General features: G+C 50.6%; 1 protein-coding gene across 4 annotated transcripts in view; it reads left to right on the top strand.

Annotated features, from left to right (window-relative positions):
- FMNL3 (formin like 3) overlaps positions 1–26,064 on the top strand; it is a 71,698-nt gene that overhangs the window by 35,740 nt on the left and 9,894 nt on the right. For 2 of the 4 annotated variants that reach the window (XM_023211192.3, XM_023211194.1), the window contains exons 2-24: positions 3,996–4,079; positions 6,379–6,459; positions 6,679–6,755; positions 10,486–10,569; positions 15,359–15,467; positions 15,641–15,717; positions 16,044–16,137; positions 17,560–17,634; positions 18,223–18,333; positions 18,650–18,799; positions 19,196–19,297; positions 20,312–20,591; positions 21,072–21,140; positions 21,230–21,354; positions 21,643–21,845; positions 22,599–22,833; positions 22,986–23,054; positions 23,185–23,265; positions 23,366–23,495; positions 24,180–24,340; positions 24,678–24,779; positions 25,117–25,209; positions 25,477–25,600. In XM_023211192.3, coding sequence (XP_023066960.2) covers positions 3,996–4,079; positions 6,379–6,459; positions 6,679–6,755; positions 10,486–10,569; positions 15,359–15,467; positions 15,641–15,717; positions 16,044–16,137; positions 17,560–17,634; positions 18,223–18,333; positions 18,650–18,799; positions 19,196–19,297; positions 20,312–20,591; positions 21,072–21,140; positions 21,230–21,354; positions 21,643–21,845; positions 22,599–22,833; positions 22,986–23,054; positions 23,185–23,265; positions 23,366–23,495; positions 24,180–24,340; positions 24,678–24,779; positions 25,117–25,209; positions 25,477–25,600 — 2,716 coding nt within the window. Of the gene's footprint in view, positions 1–3,995; positions 4,080–6,378; positions 6,460–6,678; positions 6,756–10,485; positions 10,570–15,358; positions 15,468–15,640; positions 15,718–16,043; positions 16,138–17,559; positions 17,635–18,222; positions 18,334–18,649; positions 18,800–19,195; positions 19,298–20,311; positions 20,592–21,071; positions 21,141–21,229; positions 21,355–21,642; positions 21,846–22,598; positions 22,834–22,985; positions 23,055–23,184; positions 23,266–23,365; positions 23,496–24,179; positions 24,341–24,677; positions 24,780–25,116; positions 25,210–25,476; positions 25,601–25,733; positions 25,985–26,064 lie in introns of those variants that run through there. The other 2 variants (XM_031936303.1, XM_023211193.2) reach the window with 2 other exon arrangements.

The following is a 26,064-nucleotide window of genomic DNA, read 5'->3' as shown; positions in this document are numbered from 1 at the left end:
CTCAGTGTGCAGGGAGATTTGCCTGGCCTCAAACTGGCAGTAAAACCAGAGCAGCCTTGCTGGAGAAGCACCAGCTCCATGCCTTTAGGCTTCTTCCCATTATAGGTTTTTATTATTAGACGTTTTGCTGGTTCCCTGTGATTTAGGAATCACTCCCAGAGTTGCTTTCAGTTTGAATTCATCTTCCGCTTTTCCTCACATCTCCTATTGTAACTGTTTCAGCTGTGACTTACCTCCCTTCTTCCTTGGAGTCTCCTGCCATGTCCCCCACCCCTCAGGATAATGATAATTAAATTGGCGCCTAGTCTTAGAGGAAGCCAGAGCAGTATCAGTGAAGGGATAATAGATTGCTCTGTAGTCAGAATGTTGAGAAGCAATTGCTGAAGGTGGGATGGAGGCAGAGAGAGACAGCCTAGAAGCAAAAGGGCAGGTCCCTCAGACATCAGAACATTACACAAGATTTTCAGGAGGAAGTGGGGCGGGGACTGTGTTGAACACCCACAGTGTTCCAGACACATACAGACATAAAATATTTATCATTTAATCCTCAGTTAAAACCCTGTGAAGTAGTGAGATTATCTCCAGTTTATGGATGCGTTCACCAAGGCTCCATAACTCTGAAGAGCCCAAAGTTGATCTTGGGCCCTCTGACTTCACCCACATTTAGTGCCCTCTCCTTTCCAAGACAGCCACTGCCTCCTTTCTGCTCAGCAAGGGTCTCAATGAGGAGTTAGCAAGAACTTAACTCAGCTTCTGCCTTCTTGGAGCCTATAGTCTCTGTGGAACCACTGAAGAAAAAATATCAAGGAAACAAACCCTTTTGACTGAGACCGGAACTGTGTCAAGTTTGCTCCTTTGCTGTCCCCGGAACTCAGGAAGTTGTCATTCCTAAGGGCAGAGTGGCTTCCTCAGGACATTGGAGCCCTGCCAGACACACACACATTATCAGGTGGAGGCAAAAGCCCTGATGCCCTTGTCTAGCAGGAAGACAACTGTCTGGGCCAGGCTCTGGTTTATGCTCCCTTGGCAGGTGGCTCCCACTGGCAGCCAGTGACCCGTTTCTTCTGAGAATGCTGGAGCTTGGGGAAATTCCCCTTACCCATCTCCTTCCCCATCACACTTCAGCCCAGAAGAAGCAGAGAAGTCTGAGACCACTGTCAAGAAAGTGCCACCCAAAGCTCTAGACAGGAGGATGTGGCTGTGGTCAGAGCAGATTCATGCCTCTACCACCTGTTTCCATAATTTGGGGTCACTCCTTCCTGGGGATCTAGAGTTTGACCAGGTCCCTGCTGTGCCTCTTCCATGCTCTTAGGCTGGGACTACCCAAGGGAGTGACTTTGCCCAGTTTTTCAAACCGAGGGGACCAAGTGTTTCCTCCTCAGTTCACCTGGTGGAGAAGTGTGAGCCACCGCAGCTGACAGTGGGTGGCTGAGGGAGAAAGTTGGCATAGACAGGATGCGATGTCTGCCACAGCAGTGACAGGCTGCCCCCTCCCCCATTCCAGCAGCTTTCTTCCAGGGGAGACAACAGAACTATTTTCATGGCACAGACTTAGGAGAAGTCAGATGGCAGCGATGTGTTTAGGATATGCACAGAGCCAGGACCAGTCCTGAGGACTGTTTCTGCTCAGTTCTGTCTTGAGTTTGGCTGGCAGCAGCCTGGCTCCAGTTAGGCTGAGTTAGGAGACCTGCTCTGGGTTGACCTTTGAGTCCTTGTTTTGTTGAGGCCTCTTGCTCCTGTCCTGCTGTCCACACGGGTATGCTGAGATTGACCCTTAACAAAGTAGTTTCAGAGAGAACATTCCAGGCTTGTGTTTGACCATCTTGCCATCCATACTACATAGACTATGAGGAGGACTCAGCCTCACTTTCCTGTGGAAGTTCAGGCAGATGCATGGGGCAGCAGGAACCATAGGGAGAGGTGTGATGTGGGGCTCTCTTCCCTTCTTTGTTTCTCTTACCTGCCCCACTTTCTTCTCTCACCTGCCCCACTTTATAAATTCTTCCATGTATAAATTCCAACCGAAGACTTCAACCCTACTTCCTTTTTGAGCCATAGTGACCTCGTTTCCAGCTATTAGCTGGGCTTGTAGCTCAGACCTGGGACCTCTTACACATGGTTTATTATCACCTTACTGCCCCCACTAGATGCATGTTGGGAGCTGGAGATGGTAAGAATAGACATAGCACTTTAGGGGCTAGATGAGTATACGGCTGATTTGAGAGTATATCTGCATTATATTTATAATAAATAGATAGTGTGACAGAATAAATGTTTAAGGATTTTCTTTTGGTTCCATCAAAAGTTGGAGGACCTCCTTCTAGGATTTGTTTGCTTCTTCTGGAATAATGCAGGGCCTATGTGACTCCTCAGGGACCCTGAATGCACACAGTTCGTGTCCCCAGGGATGAGAATGCCAAGAACTGGGCAGAGGTAAATGAAGTGGTCATGCTTGGGTTACCAGAGAGTTAGAGCTGAACTTGGACAGTAGCTAAAGGAGAGAAGGATGAGAGGCAGCCTTCTAAGTGGCTGGCACTATGCTCGGGAAGAAGCTGAATTTGTGGCAAGTCACATGGGTTATCATGCAGCTGCAACACCTCGGGTAGGGGATCATATTTGATTCAAGATTACAAGGGAGCAGGTACAGTGATCTGATTAAAGTGTCAGACTGCCTTTATTCTTTTTTGTTTGTGTGTTTTGTTTTTTTTTTGAGATGGAATCTTTCTCTGTTGCTCAGGCTGGAGTGCAGTGGCATGATCTTGGCTCACTGCAGCCTCCACCTCCTAGGTTCAAGCAATTCTTGTGCCTTGGCAACCTGAGTAGCTGGGATTACAGGTGTGCACTACTGCACCCAGCTAATTTTTGTATTTTTGGTAGAGACGGGATTTTGCTATGTTGGCCAGGTTGGTCTTAAACTCCTGGCCTCAAGTGATCTGCCTGCCTTGGCCTCCCAAAGTGCTGGGATTACAGGTGTGAGCTACTGCATCTGGCCCAGACTGCCTTTAGAGGTAAGGGCTGTGACCTGGAACAAAGACAGCCAGACTGATGAGAAGAAAGGTTTGGCTGAATGGGGATAAAGGTAGGGAATGTAGCCTCTAGCATGGGTAGGGCTAGTCCATGGATGAAGTCCTTAGGCTTCACCCACTCATTCTCTCATACCTTATTCAGTCACCAAACAGTGGTGAACAAAATAAAATGATTCCTGCGCTGTCCTTCAAATAGCCTATATTAGAGTGGCTTGCCAAGGGGTTAGGGTGCTTTGCGGTGTCTTAATTAATTGGGAGATGTGTCATTAGTAATTTGCTACTAACAAAGTCTGGTACTTTTGTGAATTTTTACCTAAATATTTTTTTCCTAAAAAAATTTAAGCAGTTATCTTCATGCTAATGTTCTTCTCATTCACTTGTATGCTGATATGGGCAAGAGGGTCACGGTTATAGCATCTACATAGGTTGTGGGTGGCTCAGGATGGCAGTGGATGTTGTAGGCAAGTTACCTGTCTCTCAGGTTGTGGGGGAAAAGCAAACTGAAAAAAATTGCTGCTTTAACCTGGTGTTTTTTCAAATTTTTTGACCCGTCTCATGTTCCCATCACATTTTATGGTATGATGTATGTATATGACACATTTGTGTATATACATAAAATATAAAAGAAACTAAAGCTTCACAAAGCATTCTTTATACTTCCTATTTGCAATGAATTCTGGTATCTTCTATTCTATTTTAATCTGCTCGTTTTCATTTAAAATAGAGGTAATTTTGACTCATTAAATTGATTCTACGACCAGAGGTTTGGAAAACATTGCTTAACCAAACTCAACTAAATATGAAGGGGAGGCTGGAAGACTGCTCCACTTTTCCAAGCCTGCCTTATCAGCGATGGAGTGTCAGGGTGAAGTCTGAGGGCCCAGTAGCGGAAAGGTGTGGGCGGTCTAATCTTTCTCTTTTCCAGATGAGGGGAGGTTTCAGCCTTGTTGACTCAGGTTCTCTCCTCAGAGCTCCATGAACCTGCCTCCAGACAAGGCCCGGCTTCTGCGGCAGTATGACAATGAGAAGAAGTGGGATTTGATCTGTGACCAGGTATGGGGTTTCGGAAAGAGGAGGGAGGTGGGAAGTTGTGTCTTGGGCTGGCTAAGGCTGTGGGGCCAAAGGCATTGAGTACAGCTCTGGGTCCCTTGAGGAACCCTGCGTTATGTTTATAATAAGCTTGGCCTCATCTGTGTTCACTTTCTTTTCCAAGAAGATTATCGTAACAGAGACAGAACTAGCAGGCCAAGTTCTCCTCTAGCTCCCACAAAGAACTGTCTTGATTTCTTCCAATGGGCAATAGTATAAGGGGGTTTGGGTAGATCGGGGTATAGGATTGGCTGTGCAGGTTCAGGGCTATGCCTGGCAGGGTGCTCAAAGGACTGTTGATCTCTCACTCTGTCTTAGCCCTGGCAAATAGCAGGGTCTTTCTCATTATCTCGGGGCCTCTAGGAATGAGAAGCCCCAGGCTCTAGTCTTTTGTTCCCATATCTCAGAAGAGTCAAGGTCTGAAAACTCTCCCTACATGAACTGTGTTGAAAGCTAGAAGAGAATAGAAATTATTACTTTGCTCAGAGTTAAGAATCTTCTAACACATATGACCTGGCTCTTTCCCTTGCATGCATTTGAAGATCATGAGTCACAAGTCTGTGAACTCAGGCCTGTATGCAGGGCTGGGAGAGTTGCCTTTTACCTTTTTACATCTTGGTAGAGATGGAAGTATCTGGCAGTGTGGGTAGTGTGTTCACCCAGCACTTTGCCATGTACAGTTTTATTACTTCTTTTCAGGCTCTGGGTGAAATAATAATAGGTAATGTTTATTATTTCATTGAGTTGGACCATTCAATGAATGGATATTCATTGAATATCCATTGTTATGGACCAAGTACTCAACACACTGAAATACCTCATTTAGTCGTCACAGAACCCTCTGAGGAAGGCAGTGTTGGCATTTTACAGATGAAGAACCCAAGGCTCAGTAACTTGCCTAATGCTAGTAGGTGATGAAGCCAGGGCTGAGCTGAGGCAAGCAGATGCCAAGTCTGTGCTAACTGTTCTGTTCCACTGCCTCCCCAGGTCATGCTGCTTGACATAAGCTAGGAGTATGCTTCAGAGATCTTAGTCCAAGTCCCTTCTCCACCAAAGGTCCATTTCCTTGTGTTCTGCATTAAGAGGAGTTGGTTAGCACCTGCTTGGGGTTTGGAGAATAGTAACCCTTTGGTATTGAGGTTCTTTAATTGATGATCTCTCAGTCTTTTCTAGGTCAATTTCAGCTGTTTCTCAGACCTTTCGTTTTTTTCTTCCATTTGTTTTTAGGTCCTATTCTCTAACATTATATCATTCTCCTGGACATTTTTCAGCCCCTCCACCTACCAGCTCTTCAGATATCTTGGTGGTGGCAGCCCTAATAAGACCAGAATGCAAAGGGGTACTCCCTGAGTTTCTTTTTGGGTCAGATGAAGGGGTTGGGCCAAAGTAGGGTGTGGTCCCAGGCTCTATGTAGAAGGGAATCAAGGGATGACCTTGCTGAACCCAGCCTTCAGTATTTGAGGTTGCTTTGGGTTGCTGGGGTCTGGGCAAGCAGTGTTTGCAGCCCTGAGCTGTGTCAGCTCAGCAAAACCATTTCAGTCCCAACCGCAGAGTTCATTGCTGAGAAAGTTGGATTCTATAAGGCCAAGCTCCTCTCCCTTTGGCATTCCTAACCCATATCCATTAGTTGGCCAGGCAGTGAACAGCATTTCCCAATCATATCTTTTTTTTCTTAGAGAGGGATCACACTCTGTTGCCCAGGCTAGAGTGCAATGGCATGATCATATCTTACTGTAGCCTCAAACTCCTGGGCTCAAGGGATCCTCCCACCTCAGCCTAAGTAGCCAGGGCTACAGGCACGTGGTAACCACCATGCCTGGCTAATTTTTTAAAGTTTTTTTTTGTAGAGACAGAGTCTTTCTATGTTATCCAGACTATTCTGAAACTCCTGGCCTCAAGCAGTCTTCCTGCCTCAGCCTCCTAAGCCCAATGAATTATGTCTTTGTTTTGGGTGCTGTTCACAACTCTGTAATCTCCAATATCTTTGTAGCAAGCAGCACACTTTAAAAATACTTTTTGACATAGAGAAACGTTTTAGGCTCAGGGAGCACTAATTGGAGAAGGAGGAGATGGCAACAGATGGCAACACCTGGGGATAAGTCAAGGAAGGTAACCTCAAGTTTAGGTGATGTCTAGAGCCAGGTGACAACTTGAAGAGGCTGAGTCCCCTCACACTGAACACTATGAGTGCTTTTCTTCCTCAGTGCCCTCCTCAGGTCTCTGGTTGTCTTTGTGGATATGCATATGCATGTTTCCCTTACAGGAACGATTCCAGGTGAAGAATCCTCCCCACACTTACATTCAGAAACTCCAGAGCTTCTTGGACCCCAGTGTAACTCGGAAGGTGAAGTATGAGGCAGAGAGGCCCCGTCTTGCCACCCTTTATAGTCCTGTGGGGTTTGGGGGCAAACCCTTTGACTTGGATATTGGACATCTGTTTCTGAGCATTGAGAGCTGGATTTCAGGGTTCTGTGGCCAGGGGCCTGGAATGGCTGGCCAGTAATGGAGGGAAAATCTATAACTGCCCTCTTGTATTCCTCTCCTTTTCTACCCTTTTTTACAGAAGTTCAGGAGGAGGGTGCAGGAGTCAACCAAAGTACTAAGGGAGCTGGAGATCTCCCTTCGCACCAACCACATTGGGTGAGTTGGATTGGCCACAGTAGCCTCTTCACCTGGCCCCAGGCTGTTGGCTGGGCACACAGGATCTGGGGATGCTGTTCCTGTTCATCTTCCCTGCCATGGGGAAGCGTTGCCCCTTGAATGGCTTCTGGCTCCCCAGAGCTTTGGACTGTTTCTTTTCTGACTTTTCTGCCCCCTCAGCTCTGCCAGCTGCTGACTAGATGTTTCTGGCAAGCTTGAGGCCTCTCCTGGGGTCCTCCGCCTGTGGCTTTGAGTGGAAGACATTCCCACAGCAGTTGAGACTGGAGTCTGCCTGTGGCCTGGTGCTGGGCCAGGCGAGGCCCAGAGAAGGCTGAGGGTGGGGGGAACATACTGTATTGGGTAGCTGAGACCTACTTCCCATTCTGTGACTATTTGGACTTTTTGGTGCCTGGGAGAAGATAATCTTAGTTCACGAGCAGAAGAAGCTTCCTTGAGCCCCAGGAAAGATGTAAGGCAGTGGGGGCCAGGAGCTGAATGTTTTCTATATTCACAGACCGTGGTGCTCCCAACCCATTGATAGGGCCCTTAGGAACTGTGTGAGTCTTTTTTTTCTGGTCCCTGAGTGGGAAACCAGGAATTGCTGAATAAGCAAAAGGCTAATGTGTGAGGTACAGTGAAAGAGGGTATTGGCCTCAGTGTTACGAAACTGTAATCAGCAAAGATATATGAAAGTGAGAGAGAGAGAGAGAGGGAGAAAGTGTGTATATGTGTGCGTATGTGTGCTCACGCAAAATGACAGTGAGGGACGTGATGTAGAACTGCAGGCAGGGGTACAGACCTGATGGAGGGCCTGGCACAAATGTCCAGTGCTTATAAGTGAGCAGTGGAGGCCCGGGTGGGGGTGGGGTGCCCAGGCTTCCTGACAGTGGGGTAGAGACAGCCAAATGACATCATCAGCCTTTCCCCTCCTGTCGTAGCAGCAGCCCTCATCCACCCCCAGGGCAAGCCTTCCCGGGGTTCTTTAGAGGGAGAGGACACCTGTGTGTGTAGTCAGTTGTAGCAGCAATCACAAGGGAAACAGCACAGGAGAGAACAGGAAAGGGGTGGTTCCTGGCCTCAGTAACTGTGCTCTGGTGGCCCAAGTATGGCATCTGTAACTCATCTGTGAATCAGACATTGAAAGCCAAGCCACTAAGAAAGGTGTGGCCAAGCCTCTTCCTTTGTTTGGTGAATCCTTCACGGAAGGACAAGGTGGCAGGGGCTGCTTAGTACCCTTGTATGTGAGGGCAAGAATGACACCAGTGGCAACCCTGAGTGCTACCTGCCACCCTAAGCCACCTACCACTCTGCATTCCTCCACAGGTCCCTTCTGTCACTCTCAGCTCTTCTGTCTTCTTTTTGTTTGTTTTTAAAGGCAGGGTCTTGCTCTGTTGCCCAGGATGAAGTACAGCGACATGATCATGACTCACAGAAGCTTCAGCTTCCAGGGCTCAAGTGATCCTCCTATCCTAGCCTCCCAAGTAGCTGGGAACACAGGCACACACCCATGCCTGCCCATTTTATTTTATTTATTTATTTATTTATATTTGAGACGGAGTCTAGCTCTGTCACCCAGGTACGATCTTGGCTCACTGCAACCTCTGCCTCCCAGGCTCAAGCCATTCTGCCTCTGCCTCCCGAATAACTGGGACTACAGGCGTGTGCCACCACACCCAGCTAATGTTTGTATTTTTAGTAGAGACAGGGTTTTGCCATGTTGGCCAGTCTGGTCTCAAACTCATGGGCTCAAGTGATCTGCCTGTCTTGGCCTTCCAAAGTGCTGAGATTATAGACGTGAGCCACTGTGCCTGGCCTGCCTGTCCATTAAAAAAAATTTTTTTTTAGTAGAGACAGAGTCTAGCCTTGTTGCCTGGGCTGGTCTTGAACTCCTAGGCTCAAGTGATCTCCTTAAGAATCCCAAAGTGGAGCCACTAGTACCCAGCCTTGTTTTCTTGATTAAGTCTTGCTGTAGTCATCTGAGGATGGGGGTGTGCTTTCATTGGGAGAAGGCCACAGAGCAGTTTATGACAGTCCCTGCTGCCTGCCTCCTCTACCTGGTGCCTGCCCCTCTGGCAGCTGGCCAGGAGCTAGGTCCAAAGCAGCGTGGTTCCCAGGCCTGGGGCCTCTTGGCAGTTGGCACACAAGTTAGAGGTCCTGGATGTGGTCCTTTGTTCCCAGGGAATAGCTCAGTGCCTGGCATTTTAGGCATGCCTGCCATCTGAACTGCAGCTTCTCTGGGTAGAGTTATGTGGAAGGATCCTTCCTGGATTTCTGGGAAGCCTTTGTCAGATTGTGGTGCTTCAGGGTGGAAGGAACCCAGGGCAAGTTGGGGAGAGGAGGATCCTGCTTTGGTCACAGCCTGATCAGCCCCAGGGCTTGCAGAAGTTGGGTGTGCAGGAGTAGCAGATGGGAACTCAGGTTCTGGAGAGGGACAGGCTGGGAAGTGGGATTCCAGAGCCTCTCCAGCTCCTCTTTCCCTGGTTTGTATTGGTTTCTGTGCCTTGCCTAAGCACCCTTTAACCTCTCCTCAAAGTGTCAGGATCCCGAAATAGCAGTTTAGACTCAGACAGGAAATGAGAAGGGGGTGGGGAGCTGGAGAGCAGACAGACAGGAAACGGGAGGCCTGTTGGCCCCCAGAGAGGAAGCTAACTTCAGGCAGCTCCGGTGTCAGTCAGCTTCAGCCAGAGCCTGCTGCCAAATCTCAGCTGGGCCTGGTGTTGTAGCTCCAGAGTCTCTCCGTAGCTTGGGGTGGGGCTGGCCAACATGGCGCTGGTTTTCCAGCTGTTGGGGAGAAGAGGCCCCGCACGGCAGTTTGGGCAGAGCTTTCCTATAAAGACCCCCAGAAATTCTGAAGGAGTAGAGCACTCTAGATTAGGGTTTCATCCTGAGCGTTTTATGTTTCTGCTATGGAATGAACCTGTCATATAACAGTTTCCCAGATTTGCCCTTGACTTTCATTCCTGGAATATCTCAGCCCAAAAGGACTGAAAGCAGAAGGGAAAATAATGCCCTGGGATATGGCCCCTAGGTGCTTTGTTGTCTACCTTCCTGGCTGAGGGGGGCGCACGTCCTCAGGTTGACTCGGAGTGGTCATAGACATCCTGGAGTTCCTGGAGTTCCTGATCATCCCCCATGCTTTTTCTGGTTCTGCCAAACTCAACATGACTAAATACAGAACTCCTGTACATCTCTGTTTGCTCACTGCTTTCCAGAACTCCTCTCCTTAAACTTGGTAGAGAGTGCTTTGCCCCAGGATACTTCTGTTCCAGAGCTCTCCTTGACTCTTCCTGCTGGTGTCTTGACAGGCTTCAGTCAGGTTGGAGACTTGCTGGCTTCGGTCAAGCACAACTCTGCACACGGGCCTGTGGTAAACGCTCTTGATACTTCTAAATTCTTCCAACAAACACTGAGCAAGGACATGTGGAGGGATGCAGAAAATAATTGAGCCAGGGTCTGGTCCTTAAAGAGGGAGTACTTGAGAGCTTGTTTGTCTAAAGCACCTTCGTGACAAAGCAAGTGGTATTAGAAGGGCCTGTACTTTCCCCATCCCTGTCTTCCCTGCCTAGGGGAAGTCCATGACCGTGGATGGGTCTGTCATTTTGATCTTCAGAATTTTCCTAGCCTGGTGCTGGGTTCCAGGAGGAGGAGGTGTTGGATCAGAGGCATGTCACCCTCCTCATCCTTGACCCACTTTAGCAGACCCCTTCCACTGTGTTTCCTTTATCTGCAGGTGGGTGCGGGAGTTTCTGAATGATGAAAACAAAGGCCTGGATGTGCTGGTGGATTACCTGTCCTTTGCCCAGTGTTCTGTCATGTGAGTACCACGCCGGGACTAAGGTTGGGGACCAGTTGGGGGAGGACATAGTTCTGTTCTACTTTGATAAGGAAGGGTGAGAGTTCAACAATGAAGATGGAAATGGGAATCCTGGACAGGAGGGAGTAGCCCAAGCAGTGGTGTGGAAGTAGGCAGGCAAGCCCAGAGATGTCTGGGGATCAGTGAAGAATGGCACTAGGCTGGAGTAGAAAATAAGATGCATTTTGGAGAACAGGAGGGAGAGATGGAAAGGGAGCTTGGAATCAGAACCCAAGGCATCCAAATGCCAAGCTGTGAGCAATCCAGGGAAGTGTCCTGGCTTCTGGTAGAGATGCCTTGGTGGGATCCATTCATCTTTGCAGAGTTGAGTCTTCCAGAAGCAACTTTGGATTTCCAGACGTGAGAGGGTTACTCCAGGTCATTGTTGAAGAACCCAGGAACAGTGAGCATGACCTTTTGACCTGGATAGAAAAATGAAGTATTCAGGAGTCTTTTTCTAGCAGGCTTGGGGGCTTGGAGGCAGCCAGAAGTGAGTTAGCACAGAAAAGGTGGCCTGGTATAGTGGAAGGAATGAGAGCTCTTAAGTCAGACAAAGCTGAGTTTGGGTCTCAGTTCTGTTATTTACTATCTGTGTGACTTCAAAGCAAGTTTTTAATCTTCTTCTATGAAAGGAGATCCACATTCCAGGGTTGTTGTGAAAATTAGATGATGACATGTGTTAAAACACTTAGTATTGTTTGGAACATACTAGGTCTGTATTGTGGTAGCAGATCTACTGTTAATTTCATTATTATTATTTAAAGTGGCATACCCTACCACAATTACCTGAATATATGGAATTACAGAATAAACATAATGACCAACACATTTAGACTTATACCTAGGACAGGTCAGCGTTAGGGAGACCAGTCTTCCCGGTTTGCCCGTGACTGTCCCTAGTTTTCCCCGGTGTCCCAGGAAACTCCTCCAGGACTCAGCCCTAACATTTTTTTTGAGACAGGGTCTTGCTCAGTTGCCCGGGCTGGAGTGCAGTGGCACAATCTTGGCTCACTGCAGGCTTGACTTCCTGGGCTCAAGCAGTCCTCCTGCCTCAGTCGTGTCTCAGTCCTGCTGCGTAGCTGGGACCACAGGTGTACACCACCATGCTTAGCTAACTTTTTGTGTGTTTTTAGTAGGGATGGGGTTTCACTATGCTGCCCAGGCTGGCCTCGAACTCCTGGGCTCAAGCAATCCAGCTTGCCTTGGCCTTCCAAAGTGCTGGGATTGCAGGTGTGAGCCACTGCTCCCAACCAACTTCTACTTTTCTAACTACTGTCCTTGCCCCCTTGGCCATTCTTCTTTGTCCAGCAGGTCTTCAGAGTCATCTCCTTAGGAATTTGAACTGATGCTTCTTCATTCAGTGCCTCTCTCACCTTTTCCAGGTTATCCTCTGTTAAAGCCAAGAGTGGCCCACTTTCATTGTTGTCTCAGCAGAAGTGATACCTCGTGTGATTCTCCTCTCTCTTAAAAAAATTCTTTTTATAGAAAGAAATGAAAAACATTTGATGAAATAATTTTTCTTTAAAAATTCAGAGCTTTTATAGTGAAAAATGTAGCTCATTTTTCCAAATAAGCCTATCTCTCTTACTTGAAAAGCAAACAAATTCCAGCTGCCCTAAACCAAGAGTACCCTGGAACCTCAGTATTGTAGTGTCCATGGCAGTACCTTTGACTCTGTTTTTAAAAAAGAAGAACTCTGTGTGGGGGAGAGAGTGTGTGTTTTGGAAAGGATTGAGAGGGAAAGGGTGAGGCCAAATAGAGTTTGAGTGAAGATACTTGTTTGTAAACTGCATATACCAGTACAAGAGGATACAGTGTTGTTGCTGATGGAGTCAGCAAGCTGTTTCCCTGTCAGGAGATTCCTCTGATGTCTACTCGAGAGCCCCATTAAACACCTCCTGATCATGAGGACACTAAAGCCTGCTCCCACTTCCTTTGGAATATTCTGACATCTGTAGATATCCCTTCCTATTCCAGAAAGCCTCAACCTCTGTGCCTTTGACCCCATATCTGAGCAGAATGCTTCTTAGGGGAGAAGAACCTGTAGGAGATGCTCCCTTAGTCTTTAATGACCTACATGGAGGAAGAGGACAAGAAGGAGACAGACGGTTTCTCAGAGGGGTATATCCTGAAGTGAGGATGTATAAGAGAGGAGTCTCTGTGAGTTTGTGATCTTGGCCATCTTCTTTGTCCTGGCCACACTGACAAACTGCTGACGGTTGACTGGGCGCAGTGGCTCACACGTAATCCCAGAGCTTTGGGAGACCAAGATGAGAGATCGCTTGAGCCCAGGAGTTTTAAGACCAGCCTGCACAACACAGCAATACTCCATCTCTACAAGAAAATTTTTAAAAATTAGCCAGGCATGGTGGCACGCACCTATAGTCCCAGCTACTCGGGAGGCTGAGGCGGGAGGATTGCTTAAGCCCAGGAGTTAGAGGTTACAGTGAGCCACGACTGTTCCACTGCATTCCATCCTGGGCCACAGAGTGAACCCCTTTCTCTTAAAAAAAAAAAAACATAATAATTGCTGATGGTGGAAGACATCTGGTTCCAGGATCAGGAAGTGACAAACAATTCAACTCCTGCAGAGGCTAGACTACAGGACCCTGGTCCACAATCTCAACTTATAATATCTTCCCCTAGGGCAACTGAAGCCCAGGGAGCCTGTATGCCTGAAAAACCTAGAAACCTCAAGTAACCAGAACCATAGAGAACCTGGTCATTAAAACCCAGTGCTAAGATGGGGCAGTGGTGCTCCTCCAAACAATAAAGGACTGTCCCACTCTGGGTTTGCCAGAACCCCCTTTCCTTTCCATTCAGTCCTGCCATCCACAATCAACTGGACTCCTTCAAGGCACTGAAAGGCCCTTTGGTTGCTGGCATTTGCCAACTAGCAAGACCTGCAGTTTGCCCATTCCCCACCATTCCCTCTAGGGGCAGATTCTTCATGGGGGGCCACAGCTTCCTAGAAATGTTCCATCTAAGCTGAGAATGCAGAAAGACTGCCAGCTCCTGAGTGGTCCATGGGGAGGACACTCCTCCTGGAGTTTCCTGGCCAGTGGGGAGCAAAGGAGTCGGCCTCCATCAGCTTCCCATCTCCTCAGACTCCCCTCCTGGCTGCTGCCTGTGCTGCTTCTGCCGCTGTTCTGTGTTAGTGGCTCTTCCAGCTAGGATCAGGTCTCTGCTGCCCAGTTCTGTTTTTTCTCCTTGCTACCCCTGCTTCTTGTTGCCCTGGAGGCCTGAAGGGTGGGGATGGGCTCATGGGGGGCCTTGGCACTGAATTTCTCCTGCGTATGTGCCTGTGTGTGCGCACGTGTGTCCTTTCATGCTCCAGGTTTGACTTTGAGGGTCTGGAGAGTGGTGACGATGGTGCATTTGACAAACTCCGGTCCTGGAGCAGGTCCATCGAGGACCTGCAGCCACCCAGCGCCCTGTCGGCCCCCTTCACCAACAGCCTCGCTCGCTCTGCGCGCCAGTCTGTGCTCCGGTATGTGTGCTCTTGCTCTGCCCGCCTGCCTCCCACCCTACCCTTCAGTGCAGGTCTCAGGTTCAGCGGTGAGTGCTCATGCTCCTCCCTCCACTCTTGCTTCCAGGCTCAGCTATCTTGCCCTCTGCCTGCCAGTCTGTCTCTGGTCTGTCCTCTCTGTCTCCTTGACTCTGCCCAGCGGTCTGTCCTGGGTAAGTACATGGTCTCAGCTGCACTCACCCCACGTGGGGTTCCAGCTCTCCCCACTCCTCACCCCTCTCTGGGGGGGCCCTTCATTCCTCACTCACACTCTGCCATTCCTCCTGGGTCTCTTGAGCAGGGCACATCTCATACAGGTCCATGGCCTTCACTGGGTGATCCAGCTCCTACCCTCATTCTGTTTCCCTGTAGTTCTTCACTCTGCCCCTTCAGCTACTTGGAGACCAGCTCCCACCCAACCTGGCTGCCCCTTGCATTCCCTTCACCTCTTCTTTCAGGCCTTTTCTCTGTAAGGGTGCAACGTGCTCATTTGTCTGTCTGCGGTGTCTAAAAAGCTGTCCTGCCTGGAGGTAGGCGGATGGACTGGATGACTTCTCAGAGCCCCTTCTTACTCTGGGAGGCTTTCCTTTGGGTCCAATGGCCCTTTCCTTGGTTTCTATCTCCCTTGTGGCCATGCTTTTCTCCTAGTCTCCTTTGGGTTGTGTCCCTTGGACACTGTTGATTATTCTTGTCATGCATGAGCAGATACTACAGTGTCTCCTCCCTTTTTCCATGAAACATCAGTGAGAGGTTGGAGGGGTGGTGCAAAGCCAGATATAGCCCTGTGGCCCCACTAAAGCCTTTGGGGGTCGGCTCTGCCTTTTCTGTGATACAGAAGTGGGATGGGAGCCACGATGCTCTTGTCCCACAGATTGTGCAGAAGGTGCAGCAACTGGAAGTGGATGGAGGGAATGCTCAGACGACTGTGTCTCTGGACCCATCTCAGGGACTAGGAAGGCCTACACAACTACTACTTGTATTCTGAAGGATCTCTAGGGTTGGGGCACTGGTTATAAAGCCGGGATCCTGAGTAGTTGCTGATAAAGGCCTACTGAAGGAGGTGAAAACAGGCTGACCACTCTACCTCTTGCACGCTGTCCCTCTTGGCTGTTAGTACAAGGTGCTATTCCCCATTTTTTGCCACTGCTAAGGAGCAGCCTGCTCTCTGGGTGATGGTGAGTGCCCCTAGATGCTTCACTGGCAGCCTCAGCTCCCACCTGACTGCCTGGCCCATCTCCCCAGGTATAGCACTCTCCCTGGGCGCAGGGCCCTGAAGAACTCCCGCCTAGTGAGCCAGAAGGATGATGTCCACGTCTGTATCCTTTGTCTCAGAGCCATCATGAACTATCAGGTAAGGGGGAAGCACTAGTCATGGGTGCTCTACCTCTTCTGCAAAACCAGGAGAGCTAGGAGGGTACCAGCTTATAAAAGACAGGTTTGCTGGTGGGCCTCTGGTCAAGGAGATCGGCTGGGCTCTCTCTTTCCCACCATCAAGGTCCCCTCCTTCTGTCCTTTCTCTTGTAGTATGGATTCAACCTGGTCATGTCCCACCCCCATGCTGTCAATGAGATTGCACTTAGCCTCAATAACAAGAATCCAAGGTGAGTTCCTTCCCTCCCCTTTCCTCCTCACTTTGTTCAGGGCTCTGGATATCTGTATTCCATGTATTCCTGACAAGTCCTGCCTAGCCTTGGAGTCCTGTCAGAGCCTTGGTTTGGACTCCCTTACCTCTGCTGGAGGAGAAGTATCCCTGGCTCTCCTCTAGTCTACACAGCTTAGTAAGGGAGCAAGCCCTCTTTCTCCCACCTCTCTCCTCACCACTGAGGCTTTCTCCACTCTCCAAAAGGACTTACCCAGCCAGCGAAGTGAGCTGTGTAGTTGTCAGGATGGGGAGCTAGGGTGTTAATCTTCCTTCTTCACCCCTTAGGACCAAAGCCCTTGTCTTAGAGCTTCTGGCAGCTGTGTGTTTGGTGCGAGGAGGTCACGAAATCATCCTTGCTGCCTTTGACAATTTCAAAGAGGTCAGTCTTTTGGCTTTGCGTGTGTGTGTGTGTGTGTGTGTGTGTTTGCAGGGGAGAAGGCAGGGAGCCAGGTAGGTAAGCACCATTTCCTGTGATCTGCAATGCTTTTTAACATTCCAGTGCTTGGCTAAGCAACCTCTCTCCTGAACTCCCACTGTTTTTAATACCAGAACTTTAGTCTTACTAGATCTTCGGGCCAAGAAACCTCCTGATTGGCCAGCTAAAGATACTCTCAGCTAGCTGAGGGCTATAGTCTAATGGTCCTAGTTGGGTCCTGCATCCAGATCACCTAAGGAGCTTGTTAAAAGTACAGATCCCTGTGCTCTAGTTCAGACCCATTAGAGGCCTGAGTATTTGTACTTAAGTGACACCCCAGATGGGAATCTGATGCGGTGAACCCATTGGTAGAACCCAAAGCACATGTGTTTGAAATGGGAGGAGAAGGTAAGCAAGGATGTCTCCTGGGTTGTTGGCTGTTATTGGTGAGGAGAGAAGGAACTCCTTTGTGGCATTTGCCCCAGCCCCTGGGCCTGCCTCTGAAACCCCTATCTACTTGAACACAGGATTCTTCGACGTCCAGCCACAGCTGGTGGTCCCACCCCTTCCTCTTCTTTGGACCTCTTCCCTAGCATCCATTGTTCAAGCCAGGAAATGGCTCTTCCTCCTTGAAGCCCAGAGGCTCAGAGGAGCCTCTAGACCCCTCTCAGAGAGGGCTTTCCTGTACACTGGCCCTTCCTCTGCATCCCCACTAGGACTGCAGCCTCCTGTCTTAGCCATGGCCTTCCTCCCTTCCTCCTTCTTTCCTTCCTCCTTTTAGTAACTTGGCAGTATCATATCCCTGTGTTTCTTCTTGACCTATCCCCAGAGGCACCTAAAGCCCAGCTTTAGGGCACAGGCTTTACTGAATTCCCTCAGCAGTTTGGTGGGGGCCACAGACCCAGAGCCACATTGTAGGTCCCAGTTTTCTTTCTTTTTTGAGATGGAGTCTCACTCTGTGGCCAGGCTGGAGTGCAGTGGCACAATCTCAGCTTGCCGCAACTTCCACCTCCTGGGTTCAAGCAATTCTCCTGCCTCTGCCTCCCAAGTAGCTGGGACTACAGGCATATGCTACCATGCCTGGCTAATTTTTGTATTTTTAGTAGAGATGGGGTTTCACCATGTTGCCCAGGCTGTTTTTGAACTCCTCACCTCAGGTAATCTGTCCATCTTGGCCTCCCAAAGTGCTGGGGTTATAGGCATGACCCACTGCGCCCGGCCCCAGGTTTTCTTTTATAGTGTCCAGAATGCTCTATTTCATATATAGAGTTGTGGTTAAGCTTGGTCTGAACCAGTCCTTTGCCATGATGTTCCTGGGAGCCAGAGCACAGGGGCTTGGGTTCTGCATAGAGCATTTCCTTTCACTGAGAAAGTTTGCTCATTCAGGTATGCAAGGAGCTGCACCGCTTTGAGAAGCTGATGGAATATTTCCGGAATGAGGACAGCAACATTGACTTCATGGTGAGGAACTGGGCCTGGGTCCAGCACCAGGGCTGTGTGTTCCTTGACAACAGGGGTGAGGCCAACAGTGTATCTTGATATTCCATGTAGAGCCCAGAATGATTCTATTCAGCAAATGCTTCTTGTCCACCTGCCCACCCCAGAGAGCTCTTAGAAACTTCAGGACATCATTTGTCTATATCAGATCTATCTCCTTTTCTTTTCTGTGGCCTTTTTGTCCTTGAATTGGATCCTTTTTGAGCTGCCCTCCCTTTCCTAAGCTCTTCCTCTAGCTTCTCTTCCTCTCAGTGCAGGGTCTTCGGCTAGGTAAGGTTTCCTTGAGGAATACCTGCTGATGTACAAAGGAAATCAGAGAGCTATATCTTCACTTACATCTGTTTTTCATGTAATTTACTTGTCTTTACACACTGAATATTAAATGACTTTTTAAAAATTAAAATGCTCTTATTGCCCCCATAAAGGCTTAACTCTTTGACTCCCTGTAATTATCCACATGATGATGATATTCTAACAGCCGCCTATCCTCCTGGTCTCTTGGCTCTCATCTGCCCTTCCTGTTGCTGCTTCTCTGGGTCTCCTCTTCTTCAGGTGGCCTGCATGCAGTTCATCAACATCGTGGTGCACTCGGTGGAGGACATGAACTTCCGGGTCCACCTGCAGTATGAGTTTACCAAGCTGGGGCTAGAGGAGTTCCTGCAGGTGAGCTGGTTGGGGTCCTTGTAAGGTGAGGTGCATTGGGATCCGTTTAGCCATATCACAAATGATTTTTCTTTTATAAGTGCCTAGTCCTTGATGCTCCTGGGACCCTGCCTGTCTTCTGTGGCCTGGGACTCAGGACCTCTGCAGATAACTCCCCAGTCAGGCCACTTCATGGGGCAAGAATCTGACATGGCCTGCAGCAGGAACTCTTTGGGAAGTGGTGGCGAAGGGGGACGAGGACTAAGTCTTTCTCAGAAAGTTCCCCTGATGATCTGCCTGCTCCTACAACTACTACTACTCTCTGCTCTTCCCCCAGAAGTCAAGGCACACAGAGAGCGAGAAGCTACAGGTGCAGATTCAGGCATATCTGGACAACGTGTTTGACGTCGGGGGTTTGTTGGAGGATGCTGAGACCAAGAATGTAGCCCTGGAGAAGGTGGAAGAGTTGGAGGAGCATGTGTCCCATGTAGGTGGTCTTCCTTTGCCTGCCAGAGCCACTGTTGATGGAAGCTCAAGTTACCAGGAATCCTAAGCTGACCCATTGCCTCCAGATTGAGTCCCAGGGAGGCTTTAGAACCCACCAGGGCTCTCAAGAGCATACTCAGGCCTGAGCCACTGGATCATCCACCAGTTGGAACACACACCGACCTCCAGGGCTGGGCATGTGGCGGCATAGGTCTTGAGACAGTCAGAGTGCGGCCTTTGTCTTATATCTGTTATTGAAATATAAGGGAGCCACCTGACTAAGCTGCCTTTGTGGCCTTGTGTTGAGGGGTTGGACTCAGGTCTTGACTAGGGTTCAGGCTGTGCTGAGTGCCCAGGCTTTAGGGCCAGCACAGAACCTGCCCTTCCTGTTGTGCAGCTCACAGAGAAGCTTCTGGACCTAGAGAATGAAAACATGATGCGGGTGGCAGAGCTAGAGAAGCAGCTGCTGCAGCGGGAGAAGGAGCTAGAGAGCATCAAGGTACAAGTACTCTGGGAAGGCAGTCCCTGACTGATCCTGGGCTCCAGGGCCTTGGGGTTTTGCTTTTTTTCCCTGAGTCATATCAAGTTCTTTAGGATTTAGATCTTGATTCACCCTTGAGGTACTTAGGTCTGGGTGGGCTGATGATTTCACCCCATTTTTCTAGTTGGAGAGGAAAGCTGAAGCCAGTGTGAGCCAGACACACACATAAGAGGGTGGGAGCAGCTGGGGCACCCACGAATATTCTGGAGTTCCAACCCAGCCTCCTTCTACCAGCCTATCCCATTGATTTTTCTCCCGTCTACCCCCATGTTCCTCCCCAAGCCATGCTTAATGAGCAGGGGCAGAGGGACCAGGTGCTTCGTGTATTAGGATGTCCACCAGGTAGCCTAAATTGGCAGGGCAGGTGCTCTTCATATTTCATTCTCTCCTGTATTCTCACCTGACTTTTTGTTCATTATAAAGTCATGTCCCCATCCTACCTTCTCTTCCAGAAGAATATATGCTGGCTGTGTTGAGCTCAATATGTATCTGCCCAGCTTCTGCTAAGCATTGTATTGGGAGCTGTGGAGGATACAGAGGTGGTTAAAACAGGGTCTTGTTTATAGGGGGCTTCCAATTGAGCCATTATACAAGGTCAAGTGAAAGTAAAACAAAATAAGGCCCAAAGGGCTATGGAGAGAGCAGCTATTTTAGACCGGTGGTAGATTAAGGAGAGTTTCACAGGGGCAGCCTTTTTCCCTGGGCTTTGAGGGGTCCATGCAGTGAGAATTGGCTGGAGCAGAGAGGACACTTCAGGGTGACAGCAGAGGGAGGAGGCAGCTTCTGCTTGCCTCTTTTGTTTTGCTGCCTTCCAGCTTCCCCATTCCCCCACCTGGGCTTCTGCCACTCTAAGCCTCTGAGTACACTCACAGAGACCCTAGTTAAGAGAACCCTGGGTAGGAATTCTCACTCTAGGGGCAGTGACTATTCCTTCAGCCCACTTTTCCCTTAATGGTGCTGTCTGCCTGTCAGGAGACATACGAGAACACAAGCCACCAGGTACACACCCTGCGAAGGCTCATTAAAGAGAAGGAGGAGGCCTTCCAGCGTCGATGCCATTTGGAGCCAAGTGTCCGGGGCCTGGAGTCTGTGGGCAGTGAGGCCCTGGCCAGAGTAGGCCCTGCAGAGCTGAGTGAGGGCATGCCACCCTCTGACCTGGATCTTCTGGCTCCAGCCGCACCCTCTGAGGAGGTCCTGCCTCTTCCTCCACCACCAGCTCCGCCCTTGCCCCCTCCACCTCCCCCATTACCAGGTAACCACCACCCCTGGGAACCAGCAGGGGCAGCCTCTTTGTGGGGACCAAAACTGTAGTCAGCAGTGTCTTCCTCAGGGAGAAACTGGGAAAATGGCATCATCTGAGGACTAGGGGGATATAAAATCAGGGTGAGGGAGGGCTGGAATCTGAGAGAAGCTCAAGTTATCAGCACAGGGATGCCCAAAAGCAGATGTGGACCTGTTTTAAGGATCATAAAGATGTTGCTCCCAATTCCTTTGAAGACAGCCAAGGAGAGGCTTAGACTATAGCCATAGAAACTGGGTCAGAGACCAGCAACAACTGCCCTGCCAGAGTTAGAACTTCTGGGAGCAGCTTGAGCAGAGTTCATGTAGGCTCCTTCTCTGAGAGTTGTTTTTTTTTTTAAACTCTCAGAGAAGGTGGGTCAGGCAGAGGGGAGGGAAGCCTATGAAGAGTCTCTTGACCCCTGGGTCACTGTATCTTTTCTTCTTTCCCCAGACAAGTGTCCCCCAGCCCCGCCTCTCCCTGGTGCTGCACCCTCTGTGGTGTTGACAGTGGGCCTGTCAGGTGAGTGTCCCCAAGGCTCTGGGCAGGGCTGGTGGGACCAGGGGTGTGTGTCCTTGGCCCCTGTGTCACTGATCCTCCTTCCAAATTAGCCATTCGAATTAAGAAACCTATCAAGACCAAGTTCCGGCTGCCTGTCTTCAACTGGACAGCACTGAAACCCAACCAGATCAGTGGCACTGTCTTCAGCGAACTTGATGATGAGAAGATCTTGGAGGTAACAGGGCCTGGGGTCCAGAGGGGTAAGGTTGAGGGCTAGGGACCTGGTTGCCTTTTGAGGAGATCTGGTCTTAGAAAAGCCATCAGACAGGGTGAGGCCAGGCTCAGCTCTACAAACCCTTCATTCTTGAGCGTATATATATTTCTAGTTGTGTCAATACTTTGTGTTTGTATTCAGGAAATATTCCAGAGTGACAGAGCTCTGGGCCAACGCTGGGTGGGCTGTCAGGAGGTCCTCCACTAGTATGAGGCTACAGCATTTTCCCTGCTCATCTATTCCTGCTAGGACCTGGATCTAGATAAGTTTGAAGAATTATTCAAGACGAAAGCGCAGGGCCCTGCCCTTGACCTCATCTGCTCCAAGAACAAGACAGCGCAAAAAGCTGCCAGCAAGGTGACTCTGTTGGAAGCCAATCGTGCCAAGAACCTGGCCATCACCCTACGCAAGGCTGGCCGCTCAGCAGAGGAGATCTGCAGGGCCATTCACACGTGAGGCTCCCACTGACCTAGCCCTGGTCCCTAGTCTGTTGGAAACCCAGTTCTCCACCCAGGAGCCTGGGTTTCCCTAGATTCCAGGTCATCTGACAGAACTCCCTCATATCCCCCTAATCATCCACTGGCTTGGCTTGGCCAGAATTTACTGCATCTGTGCTGGCAGTTCAGCCCAGACCTTCACCCAAGGAGCTCTCAGTCTGTTGGGAACAGTGCAGTAACACTGAGTGATACCACCAAGAAGGTAGAAGTATACAGGCAGCTTTGGGAGAATATGGAGGTTCATGTAGCTGAGCTTGGTGATGAATGAGGGAAGCCTTCCCAAAGGAGGTAGTGTCTCAACTGGGACCCGAAGAAAAGATACGAGTTAGTCCAGTTCAGGGCCTGGAGGGAGAAGCATAGTGCCTTGGGTACTAAAGATTGAATCTGGCTTTAGTGTAGGGAGAGGAGCAGGAGAAGGTAGAGTCGGTCAGAAGTCTTGCAGGCTGGGCCTCATAAGCCACACTCAGGTGTTTGGACTTCACCCTAGGTACAGAGGGAGTACATTAAAGGGCTTATTAAACAGGAGCATGGAATGTTCCCCCAGGATCATTGCTGGTGCTGTGACAGATGAGGCAATGGGTCCTTTGCCTTTGGCTGTGTTCTGTGTACAGTCCCCTGTCCAGTCCTTCTAGGAGCTTGGAGAATAAAAGGGATGAGGGAAGACGTGGAGAGATGTGAGAACTGACATGGTCCCTTCCTCCTCCACAGGTTTGACTTGCAGACACTACCTGTGGACTTCGTGGAGTGCCTGATGCGCTTCCTGCCCACAGAGGCTGAGGTAAAGCTGCTGCGGCAATATGAGCGTGAGCGGCAGCCCCTGGAGGAGTTGGCGGCTGAGGACCGCTTCATGCTGCTCTTCAGCAAGGTGGAACGGCTGACCCAGCGAATGGCTGGCATGGCCTTCCTGGGGAACTTCCAGGATAACCTGCAGATGCTCACACCGGTACAGCCCCCACCCAACTCATGGTCCTGGACAGCTGTCCCTCCACCCTCCATCTGCTAGTCACCTCCCCTGCCCTTCCAGTCCTTCTGACCCCTCCCTGTCTTTACCGCATCTCAGCCTGGGGTTACTTCAGTATTCATATTGTCCTACAGCAACTCAACGCCATCATTGCGGCGTCCGCTTCCGTCAAGTCTTCACAGAAGCTGAAGCAGATGTTGGAGGTGGGAAGAGGTTGTGAACAGGGGTGCTTGGGGTTCTCCGGTCCTAGGTGGGGGCCTGGGGCTATACAGAGAGGAAGGAGGAGCCCTCAGGACCTGAGCCTGACCTGCCTCCCATGCATTCTTTGGACAGATCATACTTGCACTGGGGAACTACATGAACAGCAGCAAGCGGGGAGCTGTGTATGGCTTCAAGCTCCAGAGCCTGGATCTGGTAAGATGGCGAGGGCAGTGTGGGCCAGGAAGCCTGGCGGGCAGCAGTTGTGGAGCCAGAGTGCTTAGCTTTTATGCACTGCCGTGACCCCCTCTCCTAGCTGTTGGATACCAAGTCCACTGACCGGAAGATGACACTGCTTCATTTCATCGCCTTGACAGTGAAGGAGAAATACCCAGACCTGGCTAACTTCTGGCATGAGCTGCACTTTGTTGAGAAGGCTGCAGCAGGTGAGGAGAGCCTGGCTGGGTGGGCCTGCCCTCACATCCAGCCCAGGACAATCCCAGGAAGCTATGAGGAGAGGGAACACTTGGGTCCATTTGTTTCTGGCTTTTGTTATCTTCTTTCTGACCACTTCAAAGCTTTCCGCTGGAGCCTTAAGCAGGGGCCACTCCAGAGGGAGCCTTCCTCCAGGCGCCAGGCCTGGCCCATCCCAGCTCTTCCCAGCTAGGTACAGTGGGAGCAGGAGCAGGAACAGGAAGGGGAGCACTGACTCTTTACTCCCAACTCCCTCAAGCTGGCCCCAGAGATCTTGCGTTTGTGTATGATGTATGTGAAGTGCTTAGAAAAAAAGTCATAAAGCCCTCTATAGACGTGAGGTAGCTGTTATTTCTGCCCCACCCATGAACACTAGGGCAGGCCTGAGGCAGTTTCATTGTGGAGACCAGCAGTCTCTGTGGCTTGCCTGCTTTTGTTTGCTACTGTGTTCTTTGGGGCCACAAGCTCAGTTTCCATTCCATTCCCTCCCCCTGTGAGGGATGAGCTAGCTTGGTATGTACTTCCTTATGTCCATACAGATATGTGAACCTGAGTGAGCCCATGCTGAGGGGGAGGGCCAGAGTTTGATATAGCTCTAGGCTGGGAGGTGGGCGTGCCAGGCCCTATGCATCCTCAGCCAGGCTTTTGGTGACCAGTGTCCCTGGAGAACGTGCTGCTGGACGTGAAGGAGCTGGGCCGGGGCATGGAGCTGATTCGGCGTGAGTGCAGCATCCATGACAACAGCGTCCTCCGGAACTTCCTCAGTACCAATGAAGGCAAACTAGACAAGCTCCAGCGGGACGCCAAGACGGCTGAGGCAAGCACAGGGTGCAGGCGGGTGGGAGCAACCAGGGCCAAGGCTCCAGGCCCCTCTAGGTGGCCCTAGTTCTATTTTTTTTTTTTTTAAATCAAGCAGCTGGCTGGCTGTATGTAGGGGGGAGAGTGCGCTTTGGGAGTGGCAGGCAGCTGCCTCTGGAGACTGGTACTCGGGAGCTTTGGGAGCCCCAGGTTCTCTCCAGCTCACAGGGGCCTGGGTGGTTGGTTTTCCTCCCTTTGGCCCTGTGCTCTGCTTTCCGCAGGCCACTCGTCCATGGTGTGGGAGCTGGGCTGCCCCTTCCCACCAGAGTGACTCGTTCTGCCCACCCCTTCCCCAGGAGGCCTACAATGCAGTTGTGCGCTACTTTGGTGAGAGTCCCAAGACTACACCTCCTTCTGTATTCTTCCCAGTATTTGTCCGATTCATTCGTTCTTACAAGGTAAGCTGCAGAGAGCTTTTTAAGAAGTTTGGTTGAAAGAAAACTGGCTGGGGGAGAGAAGCCTGGGCTTAAAGTATGGGCCTTTTCCGACTCCTCCTTTCAGTCCTGGGAAGGGAGCGATGCAAGCTGGCGACAGGCCTCTTAGCTGTGAACTGGTGGGCAGGGTGGGGCCCAGGACCTTCCTGTCATTGTTTGGGGCAGGAAGTGCCCCTCCAGAGGGTGGCCACCTGGAGTTAGCGGGTCCCACTGCCACCCACTCTCCACCTCAGCGTCAGCCCCTCCCCTCACAGCCTGTGAGCCTCACCCCTAGCCCCCACCCATCTTCCATGGCTCTTAGGAAGCAGAACAAGAGAATGAAGCCCGCAAGAAACAGGAGGAGGTAATGCGGGAGAAGCAGCTGGCTCAGGAAGCCAAGAAACTGGATGCCAAGGTGGGTGGGACCAAGAGCTGGGGCCTAGAAGACGACAAGACAAAAGAGTGGGGGCTGGGGGTCAGAAGGCTAGGGGAGATGAAAACTTGGAGTGGACAGACCACCCAGAGGGCCAGTGGACTGGCATCCAGAGGGATGGAGGGAGGGCCTTTGGGGATTCCTAGCAGGGCACAAGCAGTGGCATCCTCAGACTGCACCTTGGGGCAGGAACCAGTCCCACATTAGGTCAGTGATGACTTCCTTCCCCCTCCACATTCTTGGCCCTAGACCCCATCCCAGCGGAACAAGTGGCAACAGCAGGAGTTAATAGCAGAGTTGAGGCGGCGCCAGGCCAAGGAACACCGGCCTGTTTATGAGGGGAAGGATGGTACCATCGAGGACATCATCACAGGTGGGGTCCTTTTTCACTCCCTGGGGCCTGGCCATTGCACCCAGCTCCCAAAGTCAACCTAACTCCTTTGGGCGCCCCCCCCCCCCCCCCCCCCCATGAGGCCTGACCACTGTGTCTCTCTCCTGGGCCACAGTGCTGAAGAGTGTCCCTTTCACGGCCCGTACTGCCAAGCGGGGCTCACGCTTCTTCTGTGATGCAGCCCACCATGATGAGTCAAACTGTTAGCCCCCAAGGCTGGGGCCCGACAGGTACTGGGCACCGCAGCTGCCCCCTCTGCATGCCCATCTCCCAGGATTCCTGCTGGAGACCACAGGCACCTCCTTTCCTGCATGATTTGCAATCACCCTCTGGCAGCCTCCCAGCGATGGGGACACATACTTCTTGCATGCCCCATGCTCTGAGAAGTGTGGCATATCCCCTGCATGTGTCCTCAGGGAAGTGGTCTCTCTCCCACTAATGCTGTC

The sequence above is a fragment of the Piliocolobus tephrosceles genome, chromosome 10 (genome assembly GCF_002776525.5).
Source record: "Piliocolobus tephrosceles isolate RC106 chromosome 10, ASM277652v3, whole genome shotgun sequence".
In the NCBI taxonomy this organism is placed as follows: Eukaryota; Metazoa; Chordata; class Mammalia; order Primates; family Cercopithecidae; genus Piliocolobus; species Piliocolobus tephrosceles.
This window is presented reverse-complemented; position numbering and strand designations above follow the sequence as displayed.